At 35.5% G+C, this 24,055-nt stretch overlaps 4 protein-coding genes and 1 pseudogene across 4 annotated transcripts; 1 reads left to right on the top strand and 4 right to left on the bottom strand.

Annotated features, from left to right (window-relative positions):
- Positions 1-1,166: 1,166 nt before the first annotated feature.
- Positions 1,167-3,132, bottom strand: LOC18014286 (H/ACA ribonucleoprotein complex subunit 4). The gene has a single exon (XM_006396701.2). The coding sequence runs from the start codon at positions 3,031-3,033 to the stop codon at positions 1,282-1,284; it is 1,752 nt and encodes a 583-aa protein (XP_006396764.1). The 5' UTR covers positions 3,034-3,132; the 3' UTR covers positions 1,167-1,281.
- A 3,045-nt stretch (positions 3,133-6,177) lies between these two features.
- On the bottom strand, positions 6,178-7,156 carry LOC112085173 (annotated as a pseudogene).
- Positions 7,157-11,776: 4,620 nt separating this feature from the next.
- On the top strand, positions 11,777-13,825 carry LOC112085172. Its single transcript, XM_024154214.1, has 2 exons — positions 11,777-12,998; positions 13,128-13,825. The coding sequence occupies exons 1-2, from the start codon at positions 11,777-11,779 to the stop codon at positions 13,823-13,825; spliced, it is 1,920 nt and encodes a 639-aa protein (XP_024009982.1).
- A 3,036-nt stretch (positions 13,826-16,861) lies between these two features.
- Positions 16,862-18,898, bottom strand: LOC18014285. Its single transcript, XM_024154208.1, has 3 exons — positions 18,137-18,898; positions 17,323-17,820; positions 16,862-17,068 (listed from the first exon to the last, which is right to left on the bottom strand). Exons 1-3 carry the CDS (start codon positions 18,896-18,898, stop codon positions 16,862-16,864), a joined length of 1,467 nt encoding a protein of 488 aa, XP_024009976.1.
- Positions 18,899-22,648: 3,750 nt separating this feature from the next.
- LOC112085170 lies at positions 22,649-23,567 on the bottom strand. The gene is made up of 2 exons (XM_024154207.1): positions 23,354-23,567; positions 22,649-23,109 (listed from the first exon to the last, which is right to left on the bottom strand). Exons 1-2 carry the CDS (start codon positions 23,565-23,567, stop codon positions 22,649-22,651), a joined length of 675 nt encoding a protein of 224 aa, XP_024009975.1.
- Positions 23,568-24,055: the final 488 nt, after the last annotated feature.

The following is a 24,055-nucleotide window of genomic DNA, read 5'->3' as shown; positions in this document are numbered from 1 at the left end:
GATTTAAAGATTCTAATTTAAATAATTTCTATACTACTAAATATTTTTATCAAAAATATCTAGAATTTTTGAAAAAAAAAAAATTCACATATGAAAATAATGGTCATATTTGAAATAGAAAATATTTATAATGATGTAAATGATATGATATTTATGTTGTTTATATAATATAAATAATAGGTAAAATTCAAATGTATAATTTAAATATTAAAAATATATTTTTTAAAATTCATAGAACTAAAAACATATATAAAAAACCGGGTTAAAATATTTTGGTAACTAATATCACTAATTTTGAATTATACATGTATATCGAAAATATATTTTTCATACAAAATCAAAACATAAAAAATTAAAAATTATTGCATACACTATAATGTGGTTTGAAAAACCAGTTATACACTCCCTTCGTTGATTAAATTTTAGAAAACTATAATGTTAAATAATACTGTTAATACATCTCAAACTTTTAACAAATATTTATATTATACGGTAATATGAACGGAAAAATTAGAATTATGTTTTATAATAGTTCATTTTGAATTAGTTAACGAACAGGTTAAAATTATATTTTTATAATCATAGTTAATTTTAATACTATAAAAATATATCTAAACACAATAATAAATATTTTCGCTTATTAAAAAATATATTTATAAAAATAATTATATCTAAACTCAAAAACACAAATTATATTACAAAATTCGTTAAACAATAAAAAATATTCCCATGCGGATGCACGAGGTTAGAATCTAGTTAACAATTAAAAAGAAAACTAAAGGAGGGTAAAACCCCTATTAGACCCCAAAAATTAAAATGTCTTAACGAATTTAGACGTATAAACGGGGCGGGACCAAATGGAGTAGATCTAAATGAGTTGGGTCCGCTTTCCACCAAAGGTCGATGAGTGTGTTTTAAATCCAATATCAAGGCATCACAATTTTTGGATTCTCTGTTTCCTTCTTGATCACTAATTCTAACAGTTGAGTTATTACAGCTTTGATGTTATTAGACTAACTAATAAAACCCCAAGATACCACCAATTCATCAAAGTACTAATTATCGGCATGGTGAGTGAACTCAGCTAATTGAATACTCAAATTTACCTAAAAACAATTTGGTGAGAGTAGACAAGTGTGTTTGGAAAGTAACTGCTGCATCTATCACAAATGCAGTAGATACTCTTATATCAAATAAAGAGTGTAAAAATGCTTTTTGTCTCACTTTTCCCAGAGTAGATAGCACAACACTAAAAAAAACTTCAAAACTTCGACACTAATCTCATTCTTCGTCATCCTCACTGTCTTTACTCTTCTTCTTCTTCTTCTTGTCCTTTTTCTTCTTCTTCTCACTATTCTCAGCCGCTGAGTCATCTTCACCATCAACAGCAGCTTCCTCTGCCTCTTTACTCTTCTTTTTCTTCTTCTTCTTCCCACTTTTCTCAGCTGCTGAGTCATCTTCACCATCAACAGTAGCTTCCTCTGCCTCTTTGCTCTTCTTTTTCTTCTTCTTCTCTGACTTTTCAGACTTTGGAGATGACAACTCTTCTTTATCCTCCTCTTTCTTCTCCTTCTTCTTCTTCTTCTCTTTCTTCTCAGACCCGACATCTTCTTCTGTATCCTTCTTCTTCTTCGACTTCACCTTCTCTTCGACCTCGCCTCCTTCAACTTCTTTGGTTTTAGCCTTCTTGGTTGAAACAGGAGCAGGGCTATCATTACCATCATGCTTGCGCTTACGAGCTTCCCCTGCTTCTCCATTCTCAGCCTCAACCTTCTTCTCATCCTTCTCAGGAGCAGCAGCAGCACCAGCAATCATAGCATCTCCACCGGTAGGCAAAACCACGTTCCTGCTCCACTCTACAGGAGTTTTCTCATTCGGCTTCCCGTGCTTATCCAGCTTCCCATCAGCAATAAGCTTCTTCTTCATCGAAGCTCTAGGTCCCAATCCCCACTTCCTCGGGTAAGTGTCTCTGTCCATGACCACCCGCTTGATCTTAGCAACCACACCGTGATCACAAGTAGCCATCACAGAAGTGGTCATCTCAGCGATCCCAACAGCAATGGCCTCTCCTTTAGTCGTCATCAGAACAACCTCGGTGCCAACATCAATGTCGTTCTCGAACCTCAACAGCCCCGGAATCATCAGCTTAGCACCATAACAGATTGCATTCACAGCTGAATCCTTGACGACGAGCCTCTTGTAGCTCGTCAATATCACCTCAAGAGGCATAATCACTCTCCTGAGATAAGCCTCATCATTGTGCTTGTCATGCATCCATTTGGCGTCCATGACATCATGCATTGTAACCATATTATCATTCTCACCCAAAATCCCAGACCTGACCCTCCTAAGCTCCTGCATATGGCCACCGACACCAAGAAGCAGACCCAAGTGAACACACATGGTCCTAATGTAAGTACCTGCCTCACAAGAAACCCAGAAAACAACCAAATGCCTGTCCGCATCATACTCAAGCAGCTTGCTTTGATAGATTGTCCTAATCCTAAGCTGTCTCTTCACGGCAGAGATGAGAGGAGGCCTCTGAAACACAGCTCCGGTGAGCGATTCGAGGGCTCTAGCGACTTTAGCAACATCGGGAACAGCAGAGTGAAGCCGAGCTACACAGACGTACTCTTTACCGGCGCCTTGCTGCGATTTCACAAGCCGTGTGGCTCGGTCGATGCAGACAATGAGGTTTCCGGTGACCTTAGGGTCAAGAGTGCCACTGTGACCAGTCTTCTCCACACGGAGGATACGCTTGATCCAAGCAACGACCTCGTGAGAAGAAGGGTTCGCTGGTTTGTCGAGATTGATTATACCGTACCTGATGTAGTCTTGAATTGGACGCTTCAGGGGAGAGTGACCGGCGGCGATGGGAGTGTAGTGGCCGGTACGGACGTTGAGAAGGTTGTAGTTCTTGAGGAGGATTGGCCAGTTGGATGTATCGATGGCTGGAGTGAAACTCTGCGGCTTGATCATGTAGTCTCCGGTGTCGGCATCTTTCTCCGAGCGCGATTGTTCGACCTCCGTCATGGCTCTCCGGCTGAAATTAGGGTTTTCTGCTCGGTAAGAGGGATTTTGAAAAATGGAGGAAAGAGAGGCGTCGTGTACCAGAGTTAATTTATACTGAGTTAAGGTTTTTTAGGGTTTTAGGTGACAAGAGAGGGACGACGGATGACATTGGAAAGATTGAAGAGACTTCTTCTTGGGCTTTAATTGGGTTTCTTAATTTTAAATTGGGCCTATAATGTGTTGTTACAATTAAGAAATTTAGTATAGAACAGTAGTATATTGAGTAGTCATCACGAGTTTCAAGTTGATGGGCTATGACTTATGATGAGTAGAGCTTCTTTGTTCTTTGTAACTCGCATCCTCCGGAACAGCCAATTTTCTCTTCTTCTTTAGGTTTAGTAGGATTAGATTCTCCAATCACAGGATCTCTCTCTCTCAATTTAAACTTGGATTTATTATTCTATTCATGATTGATAAGTTTTGTAATATACTTAGATCCAGTGGCAGAGCTACAATAAATTTTTAGGGGGTCAATATTAATTTCTTTTCTTTTAAGGGGTAAAATGAAATTTAATTTTACACACAGGGATCAATATAAATACTTGGAATCATATAACCTATAAAATATAAATAAAAAATATATTTTTAAAATTTCACAGGGGTCAACTGACCCACCCTTCATTACACACTAGCTCCTCCACTGTTTAGATCCATAACTCAGTCTAATGCAAAAATATATCTTGTTACCTATTGAGGTTATAAGGATATCTTTCTTATTTTTTAGAGATTTAGTGTTATCTAATATGTTAATATTCCTAGTCGGTTTAGGCACATTCTTGTATATAAATATTTTATAATGTGAATCAATACAAACACCTTTACCTAAAATATTTCATCAGCAATAAAGCTATTGATTTAAGAAAATAAAATTATAATTTTATCATGCAGAATGTTTTTTTGTGGTCAAAAGTGTGTTGTTGATGTGTTATGTCGTTTACTCGCTTAGTTAGAATTTTCACAATAGCATGACCGTATGAGTTTATCTATCATTTTTATTATTTGATTAGATTGTTCACGTTATTTGTCAGTGTCACAAACGTAACTGAGGCATGAAGAACGCTTCATGCTAATTTGTAGAGTCGTGCGTCTCTTTTGAGTTCTCTTTTGTATAACTAGGAGAGAATCCGCGCGTATGCACGGATCTTGTTTGAATTTATATTTTAAATAATTTGTATTGAACTTTAAGTTTATTATTAATATATTTTTGTCTAAAATATTTATATTTTTTTTATTTCTTCTTGATGATATATTATATGTAATCTCCTTTACACCAGTTGTATTAATAGTTTTATTTTTTCTTCGATCTTTATATTCTTTTTATTCTTGTACATCGTACTAATATAATATTTGTTCATTTTTTTAATTTAATATTTAATTTTTTTGGTTATATATTTTATTGATTTCATCTTTTTTATTACTTAAAAAAACCATAAATGACATTTTTATGTGGATATCTTTTTTTTTACTATTATTTTTAATAACTTTTATCTTTTTAATAGTTTATTATATATGATTTGTGTTTTACAATTTTATTAGTTGAATTTTTATATAAGTTTATTTGAAATTTTTTAACTTATTTAGTCTCATAATTTTTTTTCACTTGCATTAAAATTTAATTATATTTTTAGTTTATAAATGAAGTTTAAAACATTTAAAAAGAAAATAGAATTGTACATTTAAAACGTCTTGTATTATATAATATTTATAAGTTTGTATATAGTTAAATTAAATTTGAATTTATTCTAATATAAATATATATCAATATTTATTTATGTTTTTAATGTGTTTTAATATGTTTTAATATGTTTTAATGTGTTTTAATGTGTTTGCTTTAAATATAATTAATTAATTATTTTATTAAATATGAAGATGACAAGTGGCGCTCTCTCCAGCGCTGATGTGTCACTCAACTGGAGAGAATTGGCCAAGTTTTATATATAAGATAAGATTAAACGATTCCTATATTATATAAAACAAAAAACCACCACCGTGGATGAATTTTGACCCCATGAAAATTAAATATCGATAATAATATAGACTACAGTAAAAACTCTATAAATTAATAATGTTGGGACTTTGATATTTTATTAATTTATAGATTTTAAATAAAAAAATATTTTATTGTTTTTTTATTAATTTTAAAAGATTTTTTAAAAAAGATTCTACTCTTTAAAACATTTTTTCTAAAATTAAAGATGAGTTACAAGAAGTTTTAAATTTAAAAAAAAATAAAAAAATTATTAAACTCATATTTTAGTAGATTATCTCACTTATATGTTTATATTAGATTTTATTTATGGTAATTATTAATTTATGATATTAATGAGACCATATATTTACATATGAGTTTTGTTAAAATTATTATTTTACTATCTTATCAAATTGTGTCATAATTTGAACCGGCCCAATTCGGGACCATAAAAAATTATTAATTTATAGAATTTATTAATTTATCGAATATTAATCTATAAAATTCTATTGTATATGGTGTGTTGTAATTTTTTATCAAAGGAAAAAATAGTGTGACGAGATAAAAATGAGATTTTAGCCTGCTACAATATCTGGCGTTAAATTAAAATAGCAACCAATATCAATTAGCTATGTTATTGTGACATTATCATCGAATGACCATGTGAGCTTTCTATAATTTTTCGCAGCATTGATGTTCCTGGGTGACCGAGGCGATCATGCCACAATGTTAAATCTTCTGGATTTCGTTTTGTCACGAGATGCAATTGTATTGACAATAATCTTTGTCAGTTTCAAATTAGAGAAATATTTTTTCTTTCTTAAGATAGTGTGTGTTGTTCCACTATCTGGTATACAGATTTCTCGAATATTTTCCTTGGATGTTGTTCCATCTTTAATATGATACATCTCTGTAATTAACATAAACATTAATGAAGAAAACATAAATTTCATTCATAGGAAAGCATACAATAATTATACATTGTTGTAAAAACAACACTATATATTTTAAAACTGAAAACGTAATAATTATACAATAGGTTGTTGAGAGACTCAACATTATTCGTTTTAAAACAGAAATGTAATAATTATACATGGCATTAGCGGAGACTATTCAGTAGTCTCACTACAAACAATTCAGTTATCCGTTACAACGGTCTCGTCGAAATCATCCGCAAAGTCGGAGGAGTCGAGGTATGATGTACCCTCGAAGTGTTCCGTGAGGTTCACTTCTTTCCCTTTGCCTTTGACAGACTCTTGGAACAACTTACAAAGATGTGGAGGGGTTCGACAGGTACGAGACCAATGTCATTTGGACCCGCATCTGTAACATACATCCTCACGCTTCTGGGTGATATTCGTTTGGGATTCTTTCCCCTTTGAAGTTTGTTCAGACTGAACCCACTTGTATGAGTTCCTCCCTTTTGGGTTGTAAGTCCTACCTTGTCCACGATTGAATCAACGGCCACGACCCCTATTGGTTTGACTTTTCATCTCTAGTTTTTCTATAACCATCGCATTTGCTTCAGGAAATGCTTTGGCTCCCGTAGGTCGAGAATTATGGTTTCTGATGAGAAGTTCATTATTCTTCTCTGCTAATATGAGTGTCACAATCAATTCAGAGAATCTTGTATACCCACGATTCCTATATATTTCTTGTAGGATACGATGTTCCTTATGAAATGTAAGGTACGTCTTTTCCAGCATTTCTGCATCGGTGACGGGTTTACCACAGTATTTCAGTTGTGGGACAATTCTCAGAATAACAGAATTATAATCTTCAACCTTTTCAAAATCTTGAAACCTCAAGTTTTTCCACTCTTCAAGAGCATGGGGGAGGTTTATTTCCCTCTGGTTGTCAAACCTTTCTTTGAGAGCTTGCCAGAGCTCTATGGATCTTTTATGTGCGCATAGTCGTGCGTCAAATTTTCATCTAGATGTTTCCTCAGGAAAATGATCGCTGTTGCCTTATCATGGGCAGACGATTCATTTTCTTCTTTTATGGTGTCGGTTAACTTTTTGACTCTAGATAAAGTTTCGCATTGGTGATCCATGCTATGTAGTTTGCTCCAGTTATTCTGAGAGCCAGGAACTTAAGCTTCTCAATGTTTGCCATTTCTAAAACATGAATGCAAAAATATTATTAGTAAGATAATAATGTTTACATTAAAACAAACCGTTTACATGAATTACTAAAGCAATTACAAAAAAGAATACTGCATAAAAAAGTATCATAACAGTTGTAGTATACTCTTTGCGAGTAAATTCTCCAGCGGAGAGACCATAAATAGAAGCAAAAATTACAATCGCGCTTAAATTCAATAACAAACGAATCATCTTTCTTATAGAATGAAAACCGAAATATATTTGAGGGAAGATATGATGTTTGAGTGAAATGAATGAATGAAGGATAAGTATATTTATAGATTGAAAAACATAGTTCATAGCCGTTTGAAAAAGTGAAAATTTTGAAAGATTTTCTTTGTGACCGTTGGTGAGAAAATAATTGAAGAAAAGAATTAATTCAAATATTTTAATAAACAATCAGTTAAACCTATTAATTTTTAGACATAAGGTTTATATACAGGTGGCAGAGCCTCCTTATATAACAATCATTATTTTAACAGTAACATTATGGTGACATAGTCATCCACATTTATCTAATAACAAAATTACGAGGCGACACAGTCGGCCACTGTAATATTAATAAAAATAAATAATTATGGTGCATTTAGCAACCATGATAAATAGTAAAATAATAATAAAGTGAGACAAATCGCCCATTATAATATTAAATAATAGTGGTGTGTTAAACATCCACTAAAAATAATAAATAGTTATACAAGTGATATACCGCCTATTATAGTAGTGTATATATTATGAATATATATTTAGCTATAACGTAGAGTTATCGTGCTGATAACGTGTTTTAATAATAGATATAATTTATTATTAAGATAAATATAAATAAAAAGACAAAAATTTTATACCCGCAAAAGAATAGGATACTTGTAAAAGAGAAAGCGAAAGGATGAGAGAAAGAGAAAGGAGGAAAATGTTATAATTGAAGGATGAGATGATTTTACAAATGAACGAAAATGTTCATTTATATAGAAGTTAAAAGGCAAAATTTATTATGTATGGAGTAAGCTCCACAAAAATGAAAAAATTATCCGTAATTATTGAATATACGTGCTTTTTTCTTTGACTTTTATAACATGTAGCTCATAAATATGAAATGGGGCGAGCTACTGTTCTTGACTAGTTGACTTCTTGTCTTTTTGGCAAATATCATATTTATTAGTTAAGTATTCTGGTTAACTCAAATGAAGTAACTATTAATCGATATAATCTTTTTTAATTTATCAGTTATTGGCAAATACACATTCGGCGTAAAATATTCTGATTATCCTATTTTAAATCTGAAATATTTATTTTCCCACAAAACCTATAAGATTCCAAATTGTGTCTTTGCTCCAAAAATCATGCCTATCTCTGCGTACGTCTATCATTTGGCATGGTAACGACGTAAGTCTTTTTTTTTTGTCGACCATGTAACCATTTTATTGATACCAGTATAATTAAACATTGTGAAGGTTACATCAAAGTTCAACCAAATATATGTAACGACGTAAGTCTTTATACCAATTTTTGAATAGCAAAACATCTCCTGAAAGATAATTTTTCACAAAATCATCAAAATCCTCCTACAAGTTATATTCTATTATTATGCTTAAAGTAATAGTGCCAACTGATAAGTCGAATATCATTCTTTGCAACCATTGTAAATTGGATAAAAGTTTAACTTATTATACTCTTACAAAGTTAAGATCCAAACATATAAAGAGTAATAGATACTACAATAAAAAGATATAAAACATCCACTGCTCAAAATAAAATAAAGAAAATTTTAATTGTTTAAAGTAAAGTAAAAAGTGTGGAAACAGTGAAGTGAATTTGTTTATCAGATTTACCATGCATCGATTAAAAAGCTAATATTAGAAGGAGAATAGCACAATCGGTTTCTATTTACAATATATACAAAAAGAAGTACAACGGTCTAATAATTACAACAAATATTACATTCCTATTGTATTATACTTCCTTATCTATCACTAAACACCCTTCATTTGCTTCTTCGCTAAGTGGCTTGTTTCTTGAATCAGGTCCAACGGGTTAAATGAACCGCCAAAACAAACCATTTGCTTGATCAATGAGACAATGACCTCCAAAACAGTTGAATAAAGCTGAAACTAAACCAATCAAACCCATATATTCTCTATGCTCTACACAAGTGCAAAAACATTTGCCATAATATGCTTTGTTTTCACATAAAGCCAAAGTCATTCGTCTGTGGCGCCTCGATCCAAATGGTCTTAGTAAGACATAGCTCTTCCAATTCAGACCGCTCATTATGCGAGTAGTAGTACCTCTCTTTATCAAACGAGGAATACACATAACATCTTCTATCAAATGGAACCTTAGAGAATTGCTCATTGTTTCTTATACACATAACTTCCTCGCAAAGATTGTCAAGCCTAAAGGTGTAATGGAAGTTCAGAGAAAGTTGAATCCTCTGTGTTTGCACTTTAAAAATCAAGTAGTTCAATACTTTAACTGATCCAAAAGAAAGAAAAAATAGGGAAAGAGAGAGAGAGAGTTAAGTGCTAAGATAAATGAGGTGATCTAAACCTCGCATAGCTTCACATGTAAAATCTTTCTTAGGTGGCCTAATTCAAAGGCCGGTGGGCGAGCTCTAGCCGGACCTAGTGGGTTTCATTGGTCATGGGCTTATGCGGATTCACTGGGGGTGTGGGGAAGAAGCCCCCACGGCATGGTTTTCTAATGGGCTCAAGTGGGTTTAGGAGTCAGGTTTTTTGAGGATATAAATACAGGGTTTTAAAGATGGGAGAGTTTCAGATTTAACCCATATTTCAAAGTTAAACACAAAACTAACCTCTTTTTTTTTTCTCTCCAACTTTTGTTATTTTCTCACAATTTTATCCTTCCCACTTAAACTATTATCGAAAATGCCATTATACATCTAATAAATCGATTTTTCTTTAATTGGCTAAAGTCTTCTTGGACCTTGTAAAGACTTTTTAATTACGAGAATGCCATCGTCTTCAATACCTTCAACCACCATGAACAACCATGAAAATGGAATAAATGCTTATCAACCTGTTTTAAAGCTGTAATAAAACAAATATCTAAGCTCATTCACTCATAACCTTGCTCATTCTATCATAATTTCTTCTCCAAAACATCTGGGCATAGTTGCAATGCTTCGCGCCATCCTTTTGCGGTGAATTCTGGTTTACTCGACAACTGGGTTGTTTAATTTCAGTGAAATCCTAAGTTCTGGGTAGATAAGAGAAACTTAGGGGAGCTCAATTTTGTCAAAGGTAATCCTCGCACTTCAATTTCTCCACATTTCTGTTTTTATATCGCGAAAGTAGACTTCTCGTGAACTATACTGAAGTCTATGAGTCAACATAAGGTTATTTTTGCAATTGACTTTTAAAAAGTAGACTTCTTTAAACCTCACGAGAAGTCTACTCGATATCCTTTGAAAACAAAAAAAATCATAGTAGACTTCATCTGACGGCTTAAGAAGTCTACGAAAGAAAAGAGGTTATTTTTGTAGTTGATCGTATTTAGACTTTTTAATGTAGACTTCTAACTGAAGTCTACTGTTTACGTCTGCACACGAAGTCTACATTTAAGTTACTTTTGTAGTTTGAAAAACGTATAGGTCATTTTTGTGTTTGACTTATGTTTTTCAAAAGTAAAAAAATTAAAAAAATTTCAAAAAGCTTCAGTAGACTTCACAAAGAAGTCTACAAACTGTAGACTTCTCAATGAAGTCTACCTATTGTGTTCGGTCAAACTTAGAAGGAATATTTTTTTGAGTAGACTTCACTGTGAAGTCTACTCAAAAAATTCAATTGCAAAAATAACTTATTTTGTTCCGTAGACTTCTATTTAAAAAGTAGACTTCAAACGTAGGCTGCCAAATAAGTCTACTCTTACATGAAGTCTACAATAGAAGTCTACTGTGTTAGTCAATGCGGTGGTCAAATGCAAAAGTAAGCTTTTTTGCCTGAAGTCTACACCTGAAGTCTACTGAAGGAAAAGTCAACGGAATGGTCAATTGCAAAAATAACCTTTTTTTTAGTAGACTTCAGTAGTAGACTTCTCAATGAAAAAGTAGACTTCTCCTCCAGTCTACATTCGAAGTCTACTTTCCTATGTTTTTTTAAAAACGCGTTTTAAGCAAATGTATAAAATATTTTTCAAACTTTTTGGTTCAGAATTGCCTCTTATTAGGTGATTGAGCTACCCATTGAATTTTATCTCATTTCATTGGATATTCATGGTGGAATCAGAAGTTTCAATTTTTAAGATACTTAGCTTATAAACATAGACTTCGTAGTGAAATCTACGTTCTAAGTCTGCACTAGAAGTCTACGTTTAGACGTTTTTGTAAAAACGCCATTTAAGCAAATCTATAAAAAAATTTACAAATTTTTTTGTTTACAATTGTTTATTAATTAGTGATTGAACTACCTAGGGTTTTTTATTCCGTTTCATTGAATATTTCTTGTTGAATCAGAATTTTCGATTTTTTAGGTACTCAGCTTATCAAAGTAGACTTCATCGTGAAGTCTACTTTGATACAAAAAGTCTCTATGCAGTGTTTGCTAATACGGTTTATATGGTTATTTTTCAGAGGATGGCTCAAATTCCAGTTGTGTACGGTGAGTGGAAGTTTAAGGAGAATTCATGGCATTTTGTTGTTGACATTGGCAAAGGTGGAAGAATGTGGTTTTTGAACGATGGTTGCACCTTTGGGCAGCTTACTGAAATGGCGCGAGATGATTATAACTTGGGCAAGAAGACTGAGATCATCGAGTTAACCTACGCACTACCAGTCTCAATGTTGCAAAATATGGCTCCAGATACACCTCCAATGCATGTCACCAATGATAGACAAGTTTCAAGCTTGATTGCGTTAAGCAGAGTACATTTGTTACGCCTTTGTGTGTCCTGTCGAGTGGAGATGGATACTGAGGAGAACCAGGAACGATCAGATGAAGAGTTTGGTGAAGATGTTGAGGAAAATTCAGAACATTCAACCGATGATGAGGCAGACAGTTCTGATGTGAACGACGATGGAGAAGATGTCGACGATGCAACTTACTCTGACGGAGAAGATTACAGTGTCTACGGAAAAGTGAAAGATGAAGATGATGATGAAGATGAAGTCTGTATAGAAAAGGTCAGAACCCGATATGGTGAAACAGGGAGCACGCCCATGTCATGGTCTGATAATATATATGTTGGGGCAAGTTTCCCTACTAAAGAGAAGCTGTTATCAGAGGTTAGACTGACTGCCATAATGTTAAAATTTGCTTTTAAAACACAGAAGTCTACCAAGAACCTGTTTGTGGCTAAATGTCGAGTGGAAGGATGTGCATGGATGGTTAGAGCAAGCGTGAAGAATGAGGCATCCACTTTTTGGGTGACAAAATATGTGAAAGACTACACATGTTCAATAGCCCATCGAATGGCTCACCGTGGGAAGTCTACTCCTAAGTATATTGGCCAGCTTTTTATAAGCTATTTTGGCATAATTGATGGACTTACACCAGAACATGTCAGGGTTTCAATGAAGCATATGTTTAGCATCAGGATGGATTACACTACCTCTTACAGATCTTTGATATATGCCCAACAATTGGTCAGAGGAACAGCTGAAGATGGATATGCGAGTCTACCAGCTTACCTACATTCAGTGAACAAAGCCAATCCGGGAACTGTATCAGCTCTTCATGTAGATTCGAATAACAAATTCAAATATCTATTTCTCGCATTTGGAGCATCGATTGCTGGTTTTCAGTACATGAGAAGAGTTATTGTGGTTGATGGCTGTCATCTAACAGGGAAATACGAGGGTACTTTGTTGGTTGCCACCGCACAAGATGGAAACTTTCAGATTTTTCCTTTGGCCTTTGGAATTGTTGATGGTGAAGATGATGCTTCATGGGAATGGTTTTTTTCTAAACTGTGTGAATGTGTCTCAGATGGTTATCCTTTGGTGATAGTTTCTGACAGACATATTTCTATTAAGAAAGCTTGTGAAACTATTTTTCCATGGGCAAAACGAGGGATCTGCTACTACCATTTACAACATAACATAGTAACAAAGTTTAGGGGGAAGCAGCTATTGTACTTGGTTAAACGTGTGGCTTATGCTTACAACCTCTATGACTACAACCGGTACATGGCGGAGCTGAGACAGATCAAGCCTGACCTTGCTGACTATTTGGAAGAAGCCGATGTCTCTCTTTGGTCCCGAGTTCATTTTGTTGGAGACAGATACAATATTAAGACCAGCAATATTGCAGAGTCTATAAATGCTGCACTTAAGAAGGCCCGTGGCTATCCCATTTCATTCTTCTTGGATTTCATCCGAGAGAAGCTCGGTTGGTGGTTTTTAAAACGCAGAGAGGATGCTTTGAGTCTCACAACACATAATACTCGGGGAGTGGAGTATTTGCTGGTGATTCGTGGACATTATGCAGATGCAATGGAGGTGGACCGAATTGACACTTGGAGATACTATGTGAAAGGAGGAACCAGGAATTGTATTGTTGATTTGGAACATGGAATGTGTGAATGTGGTGTGTTTTACATCGAGAAGATCCCATGTTCACATGCTATTGCAGCTGCATTAGCCGGTGGGGTATGTGTGGATTCTCTTGTATGTCCGACTTACTAAAAAAACTACTTGTTTGCAGCATACTCTGCCAACATATATCCCCAAATTTCAGAGGTCCAAGGAGGCCCAACTTCAATATGTCTGCCACCAGACATTCGCCGTGCACCAGGCAGACGGAAGAAGTCTCGGTGGCAATCATGGCTAGAAATTGCTAGGAGGAAAAGCAAGAAGCCAAGGAAGCTGCACAAAGTATACAGCTGCTCCCAATGCAAGCAACCTGGTCATACCCTACCGAATTGCGTAAGTTGAGCTAAACTCGAATAACAATGTTGCAATTTTTATTTAATATACTTAGCCGTCGAAGATTCACCAGGAAAAGAACAAGAAGGCTCCGGAATAGGAAGACAAAGCATCTATTGTTCTCAAAGAAGTCTGCTTTGGAAGTCAACTTGCGAAGTCTATTGGTGAAGTCTACTTCCGAAGTCTATTGGTGAAGTCTACTTTCGAAGTCTACTATGTGTGTGATATTTTGGTACAACGGTTATGTTTGAAACGACTTCATATATGTAACTGTTCTAACGACTTTAACGGTGCGTATAACCGTTGTATCTGATTGTGTTCTGTATTTCTGCTTATAAATTCTCGGGTTTAGACGAATTATAGGCTCATTCCAGACCCATTTGAAGATGTCAAACCCCTTAAACTTTAACTCTCTCCCTTCCGACATTCTGTGGGATATCCTCTTAAAAATCACTTCTCGTTCCTACGGTGGGCTCTGTAGAGCAAGAGTCTCCTCCAAACATCTAAATGAGATTTCTAATGAAGAGGGTTTTTTAAGAGCCGTTGATCTAATAACTTTGACGATTCCATGGGTCTGGGATCAACATGGGAGGGTTAACGCTTTCTTTCGGCGCTGTTTGGAGTGTGGAAATCCTACAGCGCAATACCTACGAGCCGTTTCTCTAATCTTCTATGAAGATAGCATCCAAGAAGGATTTAACTTAATAAAGGTGTCATCAAATGGAGGATGCCTCATGGCAACTTACTCCATGGTTATGTTCGCTTTAACCATGGATGGTAGCCATGATGTATTTAACCACATTCGTGGTATAGTTCCGGCAGAGGCAACGAAGATGCGGAAGACTATGCAGCACATAAACAGGTGTCCGACCACATATAAGAAGCATGACGCATTTCACGAACCGGTCTTCCATGTTTTTGATAAGGCACAATCAAGGAGTTGTGCTTGTATGAATCTGCCAAACCAGCACTGGATGGATGATGAACGCCTCGTGGACTCATATGGTGACAAACTCTGCAGTCCTTGCTTCTGGAAGTTGGAATGTGCCTTATTCTGGAAAACAATTCCTGGATTTGCAAATGAATGGCCGCAGTAAAATTAGTTGACTCCATGTTTTATGTTTTTTGGGTTTACTTATATGTTTACATGACTATGGTAGACTTCGTTTGTAGACTTCGTTTGTAGACTTATAATTCTTATTTTAATAAAACTTTTTCTTTGTACACTTTTTCCGTCTACACTTTCTGGTATACTCGAAAATTACAGAACTTAATCAGTTGTAAGGGTGAAATTAAAATTAGAAATACTAACATGTTAATAGACTTAGTAGACTTCAGTACGGATACAATTACAACTTAGTAGACTTCAGTCAAAGACTTCAGTTTGAGTACAATTTCCTAAACGAAAATACAACATATTTGGCAAGTTAATTATGAGATAGGTGGCAAAAAAACTTCCACACCTATCATCTACCAATTGCTAAAATGACCTCCAATCACAGTGAAGGTCATTTATGCAAGTAGCCCAAAAGTTGCCATAAAAATCAAAGTTAGTTTTAAGAACGGAAACACTAAGCTTGCCTATCATAAACATCCAGCCCGGTTGCATCTAGCTTATCATGGCCCTTACATCCTGTTTCGTCATAGATCTCTGCAGCTATTTTATCCTTGATTTTTCGCATGTTTTTATCGCAGAGTTCCGGAGGAAATGACAAATCCAATGCATGACACTCGATGTACTTCAGGCAGTATACTCCGTAATCACCACTCTGAATGTTTTGAGGTATCTCCGTACCTGGTACTCGCGAATGGGTGAACGGCGTGTAGGGGAATCTCCACTTGTCATCGTCAGGTGCACAGGTCTGAAGAAGGTAGGGTATCATAACCGCAAGAGGCTCCACAGCTTCAGCAATTTGTTCATCAGATGCATGTTTGGTTCGCGCATGGCTATCCCAAACCGTGATATGCTTAGTCACAAATGAGACCCATATTGCTACCCAATGGTCCTCCCTAATGTGCAACATGGAGTACAACGAGTCCACATCATATGCCCACGTCTTCTTAGTCTGGCAGTAGATAGGTAATTCGTCAGTGTAGTACGAATATGCTCCAGGCGGCAGAAGTTTGCCAGACCCATCTGCATTCGGCTCAGATTTTTTGAAGTCTTCGTAGTCACGCCTCCAAACAGTAGTAAACATGGAGTTCAGGAAGCAAATCCGGTCGGATACAAACCACTCCGGATGCTTGGATAATCACAGCCTGAGTAGGTTGATGTAAGCTTCCATGTGCTGCACATTGGGGAAAATAAGAAATGAGTGAAGTCTGAAAACGAAGTCTATTATAGAAGTCTACGGAAGAAGTCTACGGAAGAAGTCTACGGAAGAAGTCTAACCACGAAGTCTACTATGAGAAAGTAAAACACTAACCGTATCAGCTAGCCATTTCGTCGGTGTGCGGAGAATGTAATACCAATCGATCGAAGAGTTTCTTGGGCGTTTTGGCCAGGCACTGTACAAGTGAAAGAGTTAGAAAGGAAATAATACTATGAGGAAGTCTACTTACATACGTATAGAAGTCTACTTACGGGTTTGATTTGATAAAGTTCATTAGAGTGGTATGCTTCGCCCTGACACCGGTTTGATCAAAAGGATCATATCCACAGGCACGGCCGGAGTGAGATGCCGACGATGGAATGATGGCCTTTGCCGTGCTGTTTCCTAAGAAGGGACTCTTCTGTGTCGCAGCCAGCTGGCGGTGTCGGGCACTAGTTGCTCGGGCAACTAGCTGAGCCGCTTCTCAGGCTTTGGCATTTTTGGCAAGTACAACCGCGTCGAAGTCTACATCACACGTCTTCGGGTCAATTTCACAAATACTAGGCTCTGGGGCCTCTTCTTCATTCACGGCAGCCTTCTTTCCTTTTGCATCCTCGGGGGCGTTATAACTCTCACACGCACCAACGTTGACATTAGCTTTCATCGGAGCATCATCTTTCTCTGAATTACTCTGCAGTTTATTGTCAGAAACATGCATGAATATACAAATGAGTACACCAATGCTATAATTTAGTAACATGTTTTATCATAGTCTGAAAATTGTAAGCAACAAGTTTTGAAAACATAAGTAAATAATCTCACATGGTACATAACAGTAGTAAACATGTTCGAATTCAAATGACATTAGTATTAAGTGTTCCTAACTTTGTGTGATCTTGTTCGCATGTAATGTTTTCGTATAGGCGGAGGGTTTTTGGAACTAACCCTTTCATGCTTCTTGGATCCAGTGCCCTGCTGCTGGGTTGGCTCTTCCTCAGTGTGCTTCACCGACCCCGTAGTCAACTCTTCTACCGTACACTCTACAGATTCAACCTTCTCGGTGAGAAGTTTGATCTGCTTTTCACAGCTACCAAGACCATTCAGCATCTTGGTTGAAAAGCTTTTGAAGCATTGGTCGAAGTGCGCTTTCATAGTAGCGACAACTCCGACCCCTTCATCACCAACGAATGATGCGGCAGATGCAGAGGCTGTGTGGGATCTCTTGCGACTTGATTCATCTGAGGGAAGGCTCCTCTTTCCGGCTTCTGACTTGACGATGTGTGCACCCAAAACACCTTCCAAAGGCCAATGGTTTTTTGAGAACTTGAAATTGGGGTCATGGAGTGCATTGACAATCTTGACAATATCTGGATCCTGTTCGTCATCATCCCACACGGGAAACATATCCGCCAAGTTCTTAGCCACGCAGCACTGTATGCGAGCCTGGAAAAACACAATTAATAAATGGATTTAGGGCCATATGAAGCCTCGGAAAACTACGTATGAAGTCTACTCCTGAAGTCTAACAATGAAGTCTACTCCTAAAGTCTAACACAGAAGTCTACACCTGAATGTCAAACACTATTAATTATACATATAGAAGTCTACACATGAAGTCTACTTCTGAAGTCTACATTGGAAACTCATTACTACATAGAAGTCTACTACACTAATACAGTACCTGTTTTAGCATGTTGGCTTTGACGTTCTTTCGTCCTCTGGATCCTTTGTAAGCCAGCAAAAGAGGTTATTCAGTAACATTTGGCAATGGTTCGCCAAATTCAGCAGCAAAATCCGGTAGAGCATAGTACACCCACACTTGAAGAGCTTGCACAAATCCTTCTATATGAATGTTTTTGCTGAGATCTTTCTCCTTAACAGAATTAATCAAATGCTGAAAAGCAATTCTTCCCCATGGAAACTCCTTAAAACCTTCGAGATCCATCACTAGTCTGGCATGGTTGACATTTGTGGATGAGCCGGGTCTCGTTGCCACTATGAAACCAGCGTAGATCCCAAGATAACCCAACCGCAGCCTATCATCACGAGACCATGATGAGCAGTTGGAACAGGCTTTGATAATTTCGGTAGTGCTTGGGCCCAACTCGGCATCGACCCCCATTAGCTCCCAAAATGCACGCGTGTCATCTTCAAGCGCAAGATCAGTTAAAGCCAAGTCATCCACGTACCCGCAGTTGAGTCTGGTGATCTCCTCAAACTCATGCAATGAAAACCGAATTGGAGTGGTACCAATGAGGCTCCATATCTCGTACCTCTGCTTGCAAACTATCTGAAAGGTCAGCATGTGGTGCACCAGCCTAGAAGCCCAACCAAAATCCAACTCGTGGAAATTTAAAAAGACACCCAACGGTGACTCGTAAATCTCTTCCCATTCATCCTCCTCTAGAGCTGACTTTAGTGCAGGGACCAGCCTATAATCATCAGCGTAATAGCCGATGCTTTTATCCGGGACTGGCTCAAACCCTTTGGTGTAAAGTCTTCTGAGGAATTCAGAGGCCATTATCTAACAAAGATTCCTGCATCAACGGTAACAAAGCTCTAATGAGAAAAACTAGTAACGGTTTGAAACTATACCCGAATGAAGTCTACATTTTCAAAATGAAGTCTACTTTATCAAAATGAAGTCTACTTTCCCAAAATGAAGTCTACTTTCCCAAAATGAAATCTACTTTCCCAATATGTGAAGTCTACTTTCAGTAAAAGAAGTCTACTTTCACAAAAAGAAGTCTACTTTCACTAAATGAAGTCTACTTTCACAAAATGAAGTCTACTTTCACAAAATGAAGTCTACTTTCACAAAATGAAGTCTACTTTCACAAAATGAAGTCTACTTTCACATTCTAAGTACAATCCAAGTCGCGAAGTCTACTGAAGCCAACCGAAGCAATCTTAACATTAAAAAAACAGTATATGAAGCAATCAAAACATCATAAATACTACATATGAAGTCTACAGAACCCAACCGAAGCAATCAATACATGATAAATACTGTATATGAAGTCAATCTACAAAGTTTAGAGTGTTACCGCCTTTATTAGATGCAGCTGGCGCCGAGAAAATACAACCAGATCTGGTAAAAAAACCTAATTCAAACCCGATGGAACAAAAATTACAGGAAGATAGAAGAAATTTAAGAATTGCTAAGTATATAACTTCGGAACAACATCTACTAACCGTTTTGAGGCAGGAAATTACTTTAACCTCCAACGGCGAAAGCAAATCTGCAAAAAAAAAAAAAACCCTAATTTCAAATATGGAAAATGGGGGTTTAGAAAATGGAACGGTGATGAATACGGAGGAGTAGGGAAGCATGGGGGTGTGGTTGGAGAAAGAAAACTTGCCTGAACGAGTTTATCGGCGGCAGTTCTGAATGTCGACGGCGCCGGAGCAGAGAAACGGAATTCGCCTTCGAGTTTTTTTTTTACACGAACTTTTCGACGGTTTTTTTTTTAACGGGATCTGTAATTCGTATATATAGTCTGGTAATTCCGTACGGTTCGGGTAAGTTTTTTCCGGTTAAAGTTGCTAATTTTCCGGGGTCTAGGTTAATTTACCCGGTTAAGGGCAATTTCTCTTGGTTAAGGGAAGTTATTCCCGGTTTAATCTCGGTTAAATGTCTGTTAGGTTAATTTTTACGGTTTAGTAGACTTCAATATCGAAGTCTACAACTTTTAAAACCTAAATAATAAATTTACTTCTACTTAATTTAAAAACATACATTTCCATTTACCAATGTGAAAAAATAATTTTTTTGCATTTGGGTTACGATTACGGAATTTATGATGGTAAATTTCATTTAGTAGACTTCAGTTTTACTTTAGTAGACTTCGTCAGGGAGAAAACGGTAATTAGGACATCCGTTTTTTGTTTACTCATACAGGATTAAATGGTCTTTTCACTACCTCTGTAGGTTATATCTGCTAAATGTTTTTTCAGGGATCTACTTTTGTATTCAAAATTAAATTTTAGGTTATTTTTAGCAAAAACCCCTTACATTATTTTAAAATCATATGCTCGTCAAAACAGAATACCCAATGTCATTTTTGAGCACCAAAAGTAAATATATTACTATCTTTTTAAACATATTTAAATACGAAAAAATCATGTGGCCGTCCAAACACATGAAAAATCATCACATTATAGAAATTGTTTGTTTTAATGTTTTTGAGTGAAGTGTTGAGCTTTTGATTCTTGTACATTCTTTAAAATATCAACCACCGGCCAAGAATAAGATTTTCTGAAGTATTCGAATATCCTGATTTTGCTAACTGATTCGCATATCGAACAAAAAGAACGCCCCAATATTTTTCAACAAAATAGGTCCCATTGTTTTCAACTTTTAAATTTCACACCCCTAACTTTCCGTGAAAAGTCAGTTCTGTGCCCCCTATCTCTCTCTCTTTGCCAATAAATAGTCTCTCTTAACAGAGAAACAAGTTTTCTATAAACCTCAGTACTCACAAAAGAGAAAACACTCAAAAGTAGGAAATGGCCGGACTTCAATACAGTTTCTTCCCCACCGACTTCTTCTACCCACGAGCTTCTCCTCCTGCTACAAGTCTTGTCGCTGCTAATCCAAAATTAATAATAAACCAAAAGAGAGATGGCTTGGTAGTGATGGATGAAACTGATCATGCTTCTTTGTCTATGTTTATACATGAAAAGACGAAGAATCAGTCACGTTTTGATACAACACAAGCATGGAAGAAGACAAAGAATCCACTTTGGATCGAAGATGATATGTGATATTTTTGATAGATCTTGTTTTTTTGTTTGTTATAGTTTTAAACACAATTCTCCTTTTAAGTCTTGCGTCTATTGTTGTGACTATATATATATATATATATATATATATATATACATCAATAAGGCAATGATCGATATTTCTTTCTCTCTCTCTTTTTTTTTTAAAGATTGAGTCTCATGGGTGCCATTGCCAATACAGCTTAATAATAGCTTATAGCTTTCAAAGGTATCCGAATTGGCTGTTCTCTCTTGTAAACCCAATGTCTATGTGTATCCAAAAAAAACTTGTGTTCCTTCTATGCATGTTCCACACAAAATGTATATGGACCTTGTGCAAAACCAAAAGAATCATCATAAATCGATAAGCACATACACAAAATCATGACAAAATCATCAGACACATAAAATGGAACGATCTATGTCAAGACTTGTGCAGAAAAGCTAAATTTTTGTTGTTGCTTATGTAATTGTGTGAAATTAGTCAAGAAAAACTTTTGTGGTATTTCTATTTTCACTTTTCTAGTTTAATTAATTAGTCCAATAGGAAAAAGGTTTCAATTCGGCTCTTTTCTTATTCGGACGTTAAACCAATTAGACTTGTATTAGGCCCAATTTAAAATTTAGAAACCCTAAACCCAAACCTAATAAAAAGTACTAGTTGACTTGCCCGCGCCTGGCGCGAACTGATTTAATTTTTTATTTGATTTTTTGAAAATGTAGTAGTAATTTGTTTTTTTTATTGAGTACTCATTTTATTGTTTGTAGACGATTGTAATAACATAGTAAAAAGGAGTTGAAAAATGCATGTTAATATCAAAATAATATGTTTCAAGATCTTTTGGTCATTGTTCTACGTATTTTTGATATGGTTTGTTTGTGTTATTCAGAGTTTATTTTTTGAGTTTAAAATCTTTTGTTATGTATTATGTTTGGTGTTTTAGGTATTTTTTTGTCATAAAATAATGATAGGGAATATTATGTATCTTTTTAAACTTTTGGATATTTTTTTTCTTTGTTTATTGTATCTATATTGTTGTGCATGATTGTTTTTATAATTTTTTGTAGCCTATTTTTTATCAAATGAAAGGTAATATATAGTATAGCACTCCTAGATAATAATGAAGTTAAGCACATTAATAAAAAAATATTGAGCTAAAACAGAGTACTTTTTAGTTTGTGTATTGTGAATAATTGATTCTGATATGAATATAAAATTGAAATTAACTTTAAATTTAATCATAAAGTATTTTAAATAACTTTATAATTAGTAATGAAATAATCTTTCAATGCAGTTTGATATCTTACTCTAAATAATATTTGCCTTATTTAAAAAAATATAGTATATATGTTGGCAAAAAATTTCCTTGTAGACGATATTCTTTGTGGTTTTGTGTGGTGCTCCTTTGTTGTCAGTAATCAATATTTTTAAGTCCTTTCTCGTTGTGACTTTTGAAAGTACAATGTAAAGTTGACCATGAGAGAAAGCTGGTTTTGACAAATACAATCATACCTTCTCCAAAGTCTGACCTTGACTTTTGTTTATCGTCATTACAAAAGCAAGCGATACTGAAAATTGTCTTCTGCGCATCTTGAAAGGGAATTTTGCATCGGCTGGAGTAACGAACATTCTTGGGATTAAAACCTTCTCGTCTACATAACTGTTAGATTTTCCTGTAATCACTCTTGCTTCGATAACGTGATTTGCTAACTGAGTGACAATAAGCCGTATGCCATTGCACAATCCTCTTTTTGGATCAATGTTTCTAAGCAAGAAAATAGGAGCTCCAATCTTCAGAAGCAGTCTATGATTAGGCAAGCCTGAAATTTTGATGCTGTTCAAGAATTCTTGTGGGTAGTCAATATCTTTTGGAAAATCTTTGTCCAAAGTATCTATATCATCTTCTGGAATTACCACTCTTTCCGATGGGTCAATACTATCAGCGTTCAAATAAACTATTTTCTCACCTATAGAATTATACAATTAGAGAGTTCTGAGATATTCAAAATCTAAGTAGGAAGACGTGTTAACATATATTGTATTGTCAAAGAAATAATACCTGTTAATTGTGAAAGCATATTCGTTAATTCTCTCGACATCCAGATTTGTTGGGGCCAAAATAGCTCGTTCCTTAAAAAAATATGGGGTCATCTCTATTAGCAAAGGATTCTCCATATATTTCCCTTACTATAGTTTTTACTGAATCATCACAATCTTTAATCAGTAAGTCTTCTGGAATCTCTATCTTAGTTTCTCCATCATTAGGCTCATTTATTTTTCCTTCTCCGATTTCCAGAATCCATTTTGAAAAAGAGCTTATATCATTTGCATCACTCTCACTTAGACCGATGTGTAGTCGCATGTTTATGGTCAGCCGTAGAATCTTACATTTTTTCCAAAGCTTTGATGCATTCAACGCAGTCATTACTGTTATATGTATACCGGGAGTACCTGCCGAAAATCTTCCCCAAAAACAATGAATTTGCCTCCAATAGGTTCTTCAAATTTAATTATGTCTTGCATGCTTCTGTCGAGTGTCTCGAAACAGAGTTTATTCATCATTGGAGCTTCATCCCAAACTATTAGTTTTGTTTCCTTGATCAAGTCTGCTAAATGTGTACCAGATTTCATCGAGCATGTTGTGCTGTTATTGATATTTATTGTAATTTCAAACCTAGAATGGGCTGTCCTACCCCCTTGTAATAGTAATGAAGCAATTCTGCTTGATGCTATATTTAGGACAACTTCACATTTAGATCTCAAAGCAGGGTCTAGAATACTCCAAAGAAATGTCTTGCATGTGCCTCCAAAGCCATAGACAAAGAAAATGCCGCCCTTATTGCTTTGAACAACACTTAGAATTTCATTATAAACACCCTACTGCTCTTCTGTGATCATTGTCATGTATTTAAT

The sequence above is a fragment of the Eutrema salsugineum genome, unplaced genomic scaffold (genome assembly GCF_000478725.1).
Source record: "Eutrema salsugineum unplaced genomic scaffold, Eutsalg1_0 scaffold_3, whole genome shotgun sequence".
NCBI lineage: Eukaryota > Viridiplantae > Streptophyta > Magnoliopsida > Brassicales > Brassicaceae > Eutrema > Eutrema salsugineum.
The sequence above is the reverse complement of the archived record's forward strand: the minus strand, read 5'-3'. Positions and strand labels throughout refer to the sequence as shown.